We start from the raw sequence: 13,169 nt of genomic DNA on the forward strand, positions 1-13,169 counted from the left end.
GTACTGCCTTGATGGTATGGCAGCTGGCCAACAGGACACACGTCACAGTCAATAGTTCGTATAGTGTACCTGTGGTAACTCAGAAAGACAGGCTTGGCTGGGACTGGGCAGCAGGCAGGCGCCAGTCGTGGTGTAACAGGACAGGCATGGAACACAGCACAGCACGACTTCAGCTCAACTCGGCACTTTACCAGGATAGCACAGGATATAGGTTACAGGTAGCAGGAATGGGGAACACTGGGAACTGGAAAACACTAGACCATTTGCATAGACATACTAGGATAACTACATTAAGGCTCAGGCAAGCTAGGCATGGGCAGAGCCCTTCTTATAGTCCAGGGTGCTCTGGAAACAATCAGCTCAATCTCACACCAGTGTGCGCACCAAGGCTGACTGAGCACCCTTGTGGTCACTGTGGAACAGGATGGCCGCATGTGCAGACATCTCTGGAGAGAAGGGCGTCGACCAGATGGAAGGAGTTCGTGGTCAGCGACCACAGACGTTACAATTGGTATGTAGTACGACAAATCTATAGGGTTTGAGAAGCCATACCCACATAGATCAGCTGATTACCACAGCGGCTTCCATCTGAAAAGGGGTTTGATACAGGGGTTGTCTTTGTGGGACAATCCTTTTAAAACTAATCCGACAACAGCCGGCAGAGCCACTCGCCCAAAGTACAATTGTAAAGATCTACTGCTGTTTGGTACTTGGATTCCCACTACCGCACCTACTATAGAGATGCAGAGATACGATTTGCATTTTGACTCTACAAACAGTAATACAGATATTTTAATAATGAAGAGCTCTACTCGCTGAGGAACTGCAAGTTTTAACAGAATGTGAAAGCCAAATGCAGTCCCATAAGAGCCCCTATTGTATAGATGGAGAGATATGTGTACAGCATTGTCTTTCTGGTGAATTCAGCACTATCAGTAATACAGCGCTTTCTGTGCGATACATCTAAAAAAAAGTGTGCCATCGCCCAACTGGAGAAAGTGTTTATGTATTGATTGTTCCTGTGCGGGTAAGCAGGGCACACATGGAATGGTATTATATTATCTCAACAACCTTTAATCACCGGAAGAGGCGGATCAAGGTTAGTGGAGGCCCGAGGGCAAAAAAGCTGGTGGGCCCACTTATCCTACCATTTGGAATTAGATCCCACCTGACCCCACCATTACAGCCCCATATAGGAGAGGTAGCAGTGCATGCATGTGGTCCTCTCCACTAAAGTCTATGGAAGTTATGGAGACTACCGAACAAGTGACTCCCTTAGACTTCAAAAGAGAAAGCAACACGCAAGTGTGCCCACCACACCACTTTTTTTGGGCCAAAATTACTACCAAATACCCAATGTTTTTTTCCATGGTTACTTAAACCGTATATATTTTTTTCAGGACACGGCCAGGTCTTATAATGCTGTGAGAGCATTGTGTGCTGTTATCTAGTACAGCAAGCAGGGCAGCCCCCTCTATGTAATAACATGGCATTACAAATAGGTGGCTATTCGGCTATATATGCTGTGCCTCACGACTCGCACATTATCCCTCCATGTTCTTACACACTGCACTTAAACCTTATCTACTACTCACAGTCCTGACCCATCTGCACTATACTGCCCCCTATATTTCACACATTGTATTACCACTTGTATATTATACACTATTTATTTATTTCTTTACTTCACATCCATACCCATGCACCACATGCCACTCCCCTCAAGGCCAGTGGGAGTGGCTATTATTATTTAATGCACCTGATCACTCTCCTTCAGCAGCATTTCTGACCTGTCCGTGTCCTGTTGGGAATGGGTTTTTACCTGCCCATTATGTAAGTATGGCCTTTTCTGTGTGTTCTTTGTGCACCTCTCCACCTCGTCTTAGCTTGATATGATCAATAAACGGCCATCAGAGAAAGTGGGTGGGGGAGGCCCCAGGGCACATACCTCATGTGCCCTACCTATAATCTGGCCCAAAATACTAAAGAGCATATGTTATTTGGTATGTCATTTTTTGAAATAGAACTAATTCCATATGTGTAATGGCAGCAAACAAGAAAGCCTGAAAATCCAACATCAGTTTAGAATATAAAAATCCAGTTTGGTTTTTAATGAACAACATCAGACATGTCATCTCAGGCTCTATGGAGACTCTTCCTGTCTCTCCTCCATTTCCATTTTTTCCTGTCTGTACCATTCTAAATATGTTTGTGTTATTTTCAAATCTATTTTATTCTGTTTGCTCATATATTGACTCTTACATAAATAATTTATGAGAGCTGCCGTGAACTGAAAAGCAAGGATGTGGTAAAACCTTTATGTCATGTAAGAAGACATCTATTCTGCTTATAATTACAGCAGAAGAAAACTTCTACAACATTGGCTAAGACGCCACCAACAAGAGACATCATGCGATCAGTGAATGGAGGGCCGGCTCCTTCCCCCTGTCCTAGTAAAGAGTCAGAGCGCGAAGTAGAGATTCGGCTCTTGCAAGTGGAGTGTGATGAGCTAAGGACCAGACTAGGATGTCTGAAGGTAAAAACATTTTGGCGTAATCCTCTATCTTAACTGCTGGGTTAGACTGTCCAGGAGCTGTGTCTGGTATTCCTTTAGGGGGAATTTATTAAGTCTGGCCTTTTAGACGCCAGTCTTAATCTAAAGAGTGCTGGAGTAAGATGTGTCTAGTTTATTAGGAGGTGCACACCTCTTAATAAATTAGGGGCATCACGGGTCGTCCGTGCACCAGAAAGTTGAATCTACTCCAGCTACAAGCTGGCATAGATTTGCGCTATAATTTATGCCAGTTTCTGGTGTAAATTATAGTACATTTGTCAGGCCATAATTGGCCCGTGTAAAAGGGCCTTTAGTGACTCTGCACTCTTCAATGTGTATTATGGTTGCATAACCTACCTCCACAGCCCACAAATAACTGTTGGCGACAGGTCAGACATTTGTAAAGCATAAAGGAGGAGCAGCACAATGAGTAAATCCCAATTGTATGGAAATATGGTTGATAAGCTAAATAAGGGGCTGAATAAGAGAAAACTTCTAAATGCAGAAAATTAGCAGCAACTTAAAATTCACAGGCTTGAGAAATTAAGTTTTCAGACAAAATATTACAATATGGAGAATTAAAACTTGTCTAGGCTTCAAATCAATTGCTGCCATATTTAGGTCAGACATCTCTTTGTTTCTAGAAAGTACCAATAGTCTAGAGTGCCAAATTTAGGTTTAGAACATAAGAAACATAATTATTGTAGTAAGAGCTTTGTCTATCTTTTTATGCAGAATATACACACATTATATAACCTCTCCAGCTAACAACCACATAAAAGATCTAATATACAGCCTTTATACCAGGAGACATCAATGATGTTAGTAACTAAGTTACATATCCTACTATTATCACTTCAGGGACACTTATAAAATGTGTCCAGACTTCCATTTCCTAGTTTTCATTTCTTCTAATATTTACTGCATTGGCTAAGTTCACTGTTAATCAGTAAATTGAAATACACATTTATTTTTCGATGTTTTCGATGTCAGCATGTCTTTTTTATTTCTTCTGATACAGGAGGGATTAGTGGGTCAAAAGCCAAGTGATGTAGAGCTTTTGCTGAAGCAGTCCCAGAAGGAGCTGCTATGGCTGCAGAGACAGTTGTCATTCATCTCCAATGGAGGTCCACCATACATCCTGTCCCCAAACAAGGTACGACTACATCTTGATATATAGCATATTATATTAAGAGTCCTTTACGCTAATGTGTAATACAGTAATCATATAACTAGCCTATGTAAAAATATCACATATCTGCTGACTTTAATTTTCAATACACATTAATATATGCAGCTTAAGGTGCACTATTTATTGCAGCGATATATCAGGAATGCTAACAATAGTCTCAGGAGGGATACAGACTTTGATCTACAGAGGGAATAAATTACAGTGATTGCTTATATTCTGGGATATTAACATCCCTCTAATAGATCTACTGTACTTACTGTGAGCTCTGGATTATCGTAAATTAATTGCTGGAGTCGATAAGACTCCAGTCCATATCTGAAGATATCACATCCCAGTATTACTGAGTTTCGATTCTTTATTATCTCTCTCTCTCTCTCTCTCTCTCTATATATATATATATATATATATATATATATATATATATATATATATATATATATATGCTACTTCTTGCTACTTATGCTTTTTCCTGGTAACTTTACAAATATATTAATTTAATTAATATATGTGCATACATGTAGTGTTATTGTAAATAGATTTTTGGAAGGGGCTGGAAAGGGTCCTGCATGGGCGTAACTATAGCTGCAGCAGTGGCTGTCCGTCTATCTATCTATCTATCTATCTATCTATCTATCTATCTATCTATCTATCTATCTATCTATCTATCTATCTATCTATCTATCTATCTATCTATCTCTATCCTCTGTACTGTTGTCTGCAGTGTAATTTAGTATTATCTACGTGGTGGCCCATCCCTGTCCTTGCTATGGGGCCCTATGAATCCTAGCTACGCCGCTGGTGTCCTGCGGTAGGTGTCACAATGTGGGGTGTGGACCCACTGGGCCGTACCGCGTAGCGGGATGGCTGCTGGCCAAACAGGTAAAGTACAGAGTCAATAGTTCAGTGAGGATACCTGAGGCAACGTAGACAGTAGCAAGTACCAGCCGGCAGGGAGACGTCAGGTGTGGCGTAGCAGAACAGGCGTGGAACGCAGCACAATATGGCAACAGCTCAGTACGGCACTAGAACAGGATAGCACGGAAACAGGATACAGGAACAGGGTACACCGGGAAACTGGAAGATACTAGCAGACCATTAGCACGACAAACTTCGGGTAACAAACAACGCTCTGGCAAGGAACAAGAAGGCAGAGGCCTTTTTATAGCCCAGAGCACTCTAGGCTAGATTGCAGACTTCCTGCAATATGCGCGCACTGGCCCTTTAAGACAGTGCACGCGCGGGCGATGGTGCACACGCGGGCACGCGGGCCCTCCGGAGACCGTCTCGGTATCCGGAAGTGAGTGCCGGCGCCTCACAGGAGGACGACGCTGCACACAAGTCGGATGTCCATGGCCATGGCCGTCGAGGGGTAAGTCAGAATGACGGTCCGTGGCCATAGATCTGTTTGCCCTGCTTTAGAGGTACTTGTATCACATCTCTCCATTTTTATAGTATACTTATACATATTTTGATTATAAATTATGAATTATAAAGTAAAAATTATAATCATGGCCAGATATCGAAGAACATATCAAGCTTTGGCATTGATTAAATTGGTAAAACTGTATTGACCCCATTAAGATAAGTTTTGATTAAAATTGACTTGGTCAGTAGTAACAGCATTCTTTTCTAAAACAATTTGTACAAAGTGTGAGTAGAAACAATGGTGGATTTTTTCAAAAGCACTGGTTTGGATTTCAAACCCTGTCTCAAAAAACAAAACAAAAAACGACTACAGAGGAAAGAGAGACACACAGATGCTGCTTCTAGTAGGTGTTTTATCTCACCCCAGTGCTGGATTCTAGTAAAACACTTACGAGAAGCAGCAGCGTTTGTCTGTGTCTCTCTCTGCAGCTGCTCCACCTCCCCTCTCCTGATCCCTCGGTGAGCTGTCTTCATCTTTGCCTCACTGAATATGAATTTAACAGTGCATTCTGAGTGAGTGATCATTGCAAGAGGCACGGGGAGGAAGAGAAGGAAAATAAGTGGCTGAAAAATGGAGAAAGGGGCATTTTTCTTTAAAAATATATATTGCAAAGTTTTTTATTTTCGCTTGTACTATTAATCTTTTGGGGAAAAAATTTAAAAGACGGTTACACTTTAATAACAGTTGTGGTACTAAAAAGCCATATTTAGTTTCTTAATTAAAGCTAGGTATATTAAATATTAAATTTTGCCTCTCATACCTGTAACATGATTATTATCTTGCTCATTCTAAGAGTCTCACAAGAGTGTCACTAGTCTCCTAACTTCTTTATTTATTTATTTTTTTTACTTTTATATTGTCATGAATTATCATAAATGTCTCGAAATAGATTACATGTATAATAATATATAAAAATAATATGTAACTGATCAGTTATCTACCATTAAAGGGGTTTTCTGGGACTATAATATTGATGGCCTATCAATATCAGCTGATTGAAGGGGCCAGGGAGCTACAGCGAGTGCCTCATCTACTTCATTCTTTGCCAGGCACAGCGCTGTACATTTGGTAGTGGTTGTCCATGAATGGGACTAAGTTGCAGTACCAGACGCAGCCACTACCAAATGCACTATGCCTGGTATACAATGAAGTAGATGAGACATTCGCTAGGATAAGCCACCCTGGAAAACCCCTTTAATGGTAGGTAACCTCAGTTGCTATTATACTTTTAATCAAGTTAGAGACACTTATGATAATTCATGGCAATATCACAAAAGTAAATAAAACAAACGCAAGTAATTAGGAGACTTTAATACGGAACTGAACATGGCTTTTTAGTACCACAACTGTTATCACAACCTGTCTCCTTGTGCTGCATACTGGGGAGATTTTGCAAAACTAGAGAGAGCCTGCAGCCCCTTTAATCAGCTGACAGGTGAGGGTGCCAAGAGTCAGACCCCCACAATCTAATATTGATGGTCTATCCTAAGGATAGGTCATCAATATTATGGTCCTGGTAAACACATTTAAGGAGAAGTTTGATTTAAATCTTCAAGGACCTTTTTATAACTTACATATGGAGTGAACCTACATAAAAGGTGAGCAATGTTGTATATACTATTCTATTATGTATTTGTATACAACTTGTATTTTAGTCCAATATTGTCATCAGACCCATCCCTAACAGCTCCCTATAATGCAGAGGGACAGTTTTAGCTTTTTGGACATATTTTCTACAGATTATAGAGTCAACAATGAATGATGGGAGGTTTCACATCGGCAGAATGTGGCTATACACATGATCATACAGGCAGTATCTCAGTATCAGTGCAAGATAAGTAATGCAAAGTTAAGGCCCTTTTACACCGGCCGTTAAGCGACCGGTGCAGCGAGTGCCGATCTAGGAGACATCGTTGATCGGCGCTCGTTTTCTCCTGTCACACAGAGCTATGGGTGGGGACGAACGGTCTTTACTCCGATCGCTCGTCCCCATACAATATTATCATGTCGGCAGGGAGATGTGCTGCCGCAAACGATAATATTTCACTTTTTTAAAACGATACGACCAGCAGATGATCGAGCGTTTGCTCGTTCATCTGCTGATCGTTCCCCTGTTTACACATGGCAATTACCATCAACGAGCGTTCTATGAACGCTCGTCTGCCCGATAATCGTCCAGTGTAAAACCCCCTTTACTTAGTTCTTGTAATTCCGTAGTTAACTGTGCAATTATATTTAGAAGAGGACAGAAAAACTTCAGTTCTGCTTGGAAATGATTAATAATGTATTTAGCATATGCAAAGCCCAGATATCTTTGTATCTGCTTCCATCCCTGGCTATTTGTAATGGGATAGTTATAAAGGAAACTTCTATGATATTATCATTATAGAATAGGGGCTACTTTATGCTGGATACTCAAGGTTACCTTGGAGCATTGGTCCTGTAAAGTCATCATTTTGCCCATGCATTGCATGTTCATTTTCCTGAAATAGCAACAGAGATCGGTATAGAGGTAGGGAATACCCTTTTTGTTTTCTCATAATGTAGATTACAAATATTTGGATTTACTTGACATTTTGTTTGTTTTTTGACTAAAATGGTTTATGCAGTTATGCTACATTTAGATTGCATGGACTATATAGTCTATATAGTCTGTGACTACCACATTAACTAGGGAATCACCCGCAATGCTGAATCTATTGCGTCAAATAGAACATCCATTATGTGGCCTCAAATGATTATTCCTGAATCTGTTGGACATACTATAATCACTGAACAAAAACAAATACAATCCAGGCTCCACAACAGAGGATACCCTAATTGGTCACTCAACCGAGCAAATAACATCACAGCTAAAATACCTAGAGCCAATTTACTCAAACAATGTAACCAACCAAAAAAATTAGACCCTAACATACCTACTTTGGTCTTACAACAGAGCAATCAATTCCCTGAAATAAAACAAATTGTAAATAAATACTTACCAATCCTGATGGAAGACGATAGCCTGCGCTCCATTCTTCAAGGGGGTTGCAGAATAGTGGCCCGAAAAGCCCCCTCACTTAGCAGTCTCCTCTCACCGTCCCTTTTCAACTTCAAATGAAACCAAAACGACCTGGTTGGAAAACAAAGATTTTTTCAAATGTGGACAACATCCATGTAAAGTATGCTCTTATGCTCATCCCACAAAAACCTTCTCAAACTCAAATAATTCTGATACGTTCACAATATCAAACTACATCAATTGTAACTCAACTTCGGTCATCTATATCATTGAATGTATTGGATGTAATTTAAAATACATTGGATGTACCAGTCGAAAATTTAAGATCAGAATATTGGAACACCTAAGCTATATCCGTAACCCTAACATTAGTAACACCTCCAACGTAGCTAAACATTTCATTCACCATCACAATAGAGCAACAAAAACACTCAAATGCCACGCGATAGAAAAAGTTCATCTTCCCAAAAGAGGCGGAGATCTACAACATAAGATCTACCAAAGAGAGGCCTTTTGGATATATAGACTGAAAACCCGAATCTCGAATGGCCTCAACCTTAAAAAGGAACTGATGTTCCACTATTAATAATATATAGATATACTACCAACACCATTTTCCCAACCTCGGATCAAGAATACTCACACCAAAGAAATTTACACAACACCGTACATAACACCGTCGATTTTGAGAATTTTTCATACTACACAAGAGATACGTCTCTCCTCCAGCTTTTTCCTCCTTATACATTATTAATAACTAATGTCTGATCATACATTAGGAATCAAATTGTATAGAATATACTATAATAACGCAGCCTAGCTACAAATATTGCATAAAACCCTATGAGTCACCCGCAATTATTCCTATCCAGTCGATCCCTACCAACCTATTCCATCTCACATTTTAACCAACTGTACATGCATGTTATATGTTTCTTACATGTTAAAGTTTTTTAGCCACTATATTTTCTTCCACCTTATCCCTGCATTTCTTTTCAAATAACCTCCCCTTTACTTTTATCTTGGTCACAATCAATTAATATCATTGACTGTTTGATTCTAAGTAACACCTAGGAGTATCAATAACAATGTCATTTTTCTCCAATCACAAACGGAGTAATCAGTGCATGGGCGTTAAAACATAATATAAACATATTCGTTGTTTTATATTTAAAAATGTCTCATATTTACTTAACATTCATATGAAAATAGGTTACTACATAGATAAACAAACTTCGTTACTCACTCATCGACTCAGCTTTTCCTGGTTTCGCTTGCTCGCAGCCAGGCGTCTCCTTCGCTTCCTGTTTGCGCTCCACATTGTCCACGTGCCCTGGAACGCAAACAGATTACTCAATCTCAGACCGGAAGTGACCTCATTCCAGCAGAGCCATAAGAAAGACTACAACAACACGTGACTTTTCTCGTTCTAACTAATTAAAATAAAACAAATACTATCTATACCTATTCCACGAGAATGATAATAATTGTCTATACACAAGGATTTTCATTAAACTATGTACCTATCCACTTAAGCATTGTTACAACATGCCCACAAAATCAAATCTCCGTCTTCCCACATCTTCCGCTTGCATTCCATGGAACCCATTTCCATTTGGAACGCAATCAGAACACACATGTGTCAAACCGGATATATACCGGCCACACATGTCAGACAGTCAACATCAGCCATGACTAAGGACGCAGGAAGCGTCTGAAACGCGTAGGCTCTTTACACCTACGATACCTCTCCCTACACTCCAGGACTTCATTTTTCCTTTTGATCCTGTTTTAACTCGACCCAATTAAACTTGGAACTAGTTTCCATTTTATCTACAAACCACGCTGGATCCAACCCTCTCTTTTTTCTTGCTGGACATACTATAAGTAGAAATTTCAATGGACTTTTTCATACAACGTGATATAATCTAATAGTATACTTGATATCTAGCAACTTTGCAATTTACTGTGTTCAAAATGTTTCTGTTGTATCCTTGCAAAGTCTGCATGAAGATACTGCCCCTAGGTGTCTCCCTTGCTATAATCTGCTGTCCTCCCCCGGTGGTCATGCAAATTCTGTCACTAGTTATAGACGGACTGCAGGAAGTGGGGGTCCCATCTGCTAAAGCTCACTCTACTCATAGCCTGCCTGACTCTGCAGCCAATTCATTGCTCCTGAGAAACATGTAAGTTCTCTTATTAGTACTGCTCTCTCACCTAATCCTTGCAGTAGCTGCTTGTCTCTTTGTCTGCTTTGTGATAGCTATTTCCCGTTTCCGCAAGCCAGCGTTTTTGTTTCCTAATCTACTTCATCCTTAACTTTCTCTTTCCAGTTTTTTATTAGTATAATCTGCTTTACCACCATTTCTCTATTGCCTGCGATGTCACTGTATTTCTCTGACTCCATGTGCACATTTCACACTTTGCTGCCTGTTTCCTGCAAGTATCTCTCATTAGTTACTAAAAAACTGCATGTAAGTACTAATGCTTGGTTCTCATGTCACACTGAAAACACAAAAAATGCAGTTTCTTGAAAAGTGGCATGGGAAATAGCTATAACAAAGCAGAAAAAAGATTCACCAGCGGCTCAAGGATTACATAAGAGAGCAGTACTAAGAAGAGAATTTACATGTGTCCCAAAAGCCATGAACCGGGTGCTTATGTAAAGGGAGGTTAGTGTGTGTATGTGAGTGTGTATAAATATATATATATATATATATATATATATATATATATATATATATATATATAAACATAGGACAAAGGGACGGCACCAGGACTTTGATGAAGATGAAAAATTGTTGATTTATTCAGGGCCGGCTTTAGGTTGGATGGCGCCGTGTGTGGGACTCTCTATTGCCACCCCCTACACAAACCAAAAATTAACCACATATATAGACACGCTGGAACATATAGTTACATAGTTACATAGTTAGTACGGCTGAAAAAAGACACATGTCCATCAAGTTCAACCAAGGGAAGGCAAAAGGGAAGGAAAAATTTCTACACATAGGAGCTAATATTTTTTTGTTCTAGGAAATTATCTAACCCTTTTTTAAAGCCATCTACTGTCCCTGCTGTGACCAGCTCCTGCGGTAGACTATTCCATAAATTCACCGTTCTCACTGTAAAGAAGCCTTGTCGCCTCTGCAGCTTGAACCTTTTTTTCTCCAGACGGAGGGAGTGCCCCCTTGTTTTTTGAGGGGGTTTTACAAGGAACAGGATTTCACCATATTTTTTGTATGTGCCATTAATATATTTATATAAGTTAATCATGTCCCCCCTTAGTCGTCTTTTTTCAAGGCTAAATAGGTTTAATTCTTTCAATCTTTCCTCATAACTTAAATTCTCCATGCCCCTAATTAGCTTCGTTGCTCTTCTTTGTATTTTTTCCAACTCCAGGGCATCCTTTCTATGAACTGGAGCCCAGAACTGGACTGCATATTCTAGATGAGGCCTCACTAATGCTTTGTAAAGTGGTAATATTACATCCCTGTCCCGCGAGTCCATGCCTCTTTTAATACACGACAATATCCTGCTGGCCTTTGAAGCAGCTGATTGACACTGCATGCTGTTATTGAGTTTATGATTTACAAGTACACCCAGATCCTTCTCAACAAGTGAATCCGCCAGTGTAGCTCCCCCTAGGACATATGATGCATGCAGGTTGTTGGTACCCAGATGCATAACTTTACATTTATCTACATTAAACTTCATCTGCCAAGTGGACGCCCAAACACTTAGTTTGTTTAAATCTGCCTGTAATTCATGAACATCTTCCATAGTCTGAACTATATTGCATAGCTTGGTGTCATCTGCAAAAATAGAAATAGTGCTATTAATCCCATCCTCTATATGATTAATAAATAAGTTGAATAATAGGGGTCCCAGCACTGAACCCTGGGGTACACCACTTCTAACCGGTGACCATTCAGAGTAGGAATCATTGACCACAACTCTCTGGATACGGTCCTTGAGCCAATTCTCAATCCAATTACAAACTATATTTTCTAAACCTATAGTCCTTAATTTACCCATTAGGCGTCTATGGGGGACAGTGTCAAATGCCTTTGCAAAGTCCAAAAACACTAAATCCACAGCGGCCCCTCTGTCTAGACTTCTGCTCACCTCTTCATAAAAACAGATTAGGTTAGTTTGACAACTTCTGTCCTTAGTTAAACCGTGCTGGCTGTCACTTATAATGCTATTTATTGTCACATAATCCTGTATATAGTCCCTCAATAGCCCCTCAAACATTTTCCCCACGATGGATGTTAAGCTTACTGGTCTATAATTACCCGGGGAAGACCTAGAGCCCTTTTTGAAAATAGGCACCACATTTGCCCTGCGCCAGTCCCTTGGCACTATACCAGTCACTAGAGATTCTCTGAATATTATGAAAAGGGGGACAGAAATAACTGAACTAAGCTCTTTAAGAATTCTAGGGTGTAACCCATCTGGTCCCGGGGCCTTGTGCACATTTATTTTATTTAATTTAGCTTGGACCATATCTACATTCATCCAATTCAGTATATCAACTGATATATTAACAGCACTGGCACCGGCTACATCAGCTGCTCCTTCTTCAGTTGTATATACAGAGCTAAAGAACCCATTTAGTAACTCTGCCTTCTCTTGATCCCCTGTGATCAACTCCCCATTACCATTATCTAGGGGTCCTACATGTTCAGACCTGGGCTTTTTTGCATTTATATGCATATATATACTGTACATACATAAAGACAGATATTTAGACATACAGGCAAATATACATACACACATTCTGGCATATATACATACATACATACATACAGGTAAATATATAGATAGAAGAAAGAGGCTGGCACTGTTGAACCAGCAAATTTTTTTATTGGAGTATTTCAATGGCCTTTACTAATGGATCACAGCAGTCAAATTGCCCCGGTGGTGCTCATCGACAAGTATAGCACAAACAACTTGATATCAACAGATAGAAAGTATCGAGGCACTCACC

At 40.0% G+C, this 13,169-nt stretch overlaps 1 protein-coding gene across 21 annotated transcripts in view; it reads left to right on the forward strand.

Moving 5' to 3' along the window:
- The window catches only part of RIMBP2 (RIMS binding protein 2), a 602,457-nt gene that overhangs the window by 88,428 nt on the left and 500,860 nt on the right, over positions 1-13,169 (forward strand). For all 21 annotated transcript variants that reach the window (XR_012849985.1, XR_012849987.1, XR_012849994.1 and 18 more), the window contains exons 4-5: positions 2,360-2,536; positions 3,576-3,710. Coding sequence is in view for 17 of the 21 variants with exons in the window: in XM_075833186.1 (XP_075689301.1) it covers positions 2,360-2,536; positions 3,576-3,710 (312 nt within the window). In the remaining 4 variants the exon portion in view is untranslated. The remainder of the gene's footprint in view (positions 1-2,359; positions 2,537-3,575; positions 3,711-13,169) is intronic.

The sequence above is a fragment of the Rhinoderma darwinii genome, chromosome 1 (genome assembly GCF_050947455.1).
Source record: "Rhinoderma darwinii isolate aRhiDar2 chromosome 1, aRhiDar2.hap1, whole genome shotgun sequence".
Classification (NCBI taxonomy): domain Eukaryota; kingdom Metazoa; phylum Chordata; class Amphibia; order Anura; family Rhinodermatidae; genus Rhinoderma; species Rhinoderma darwinii.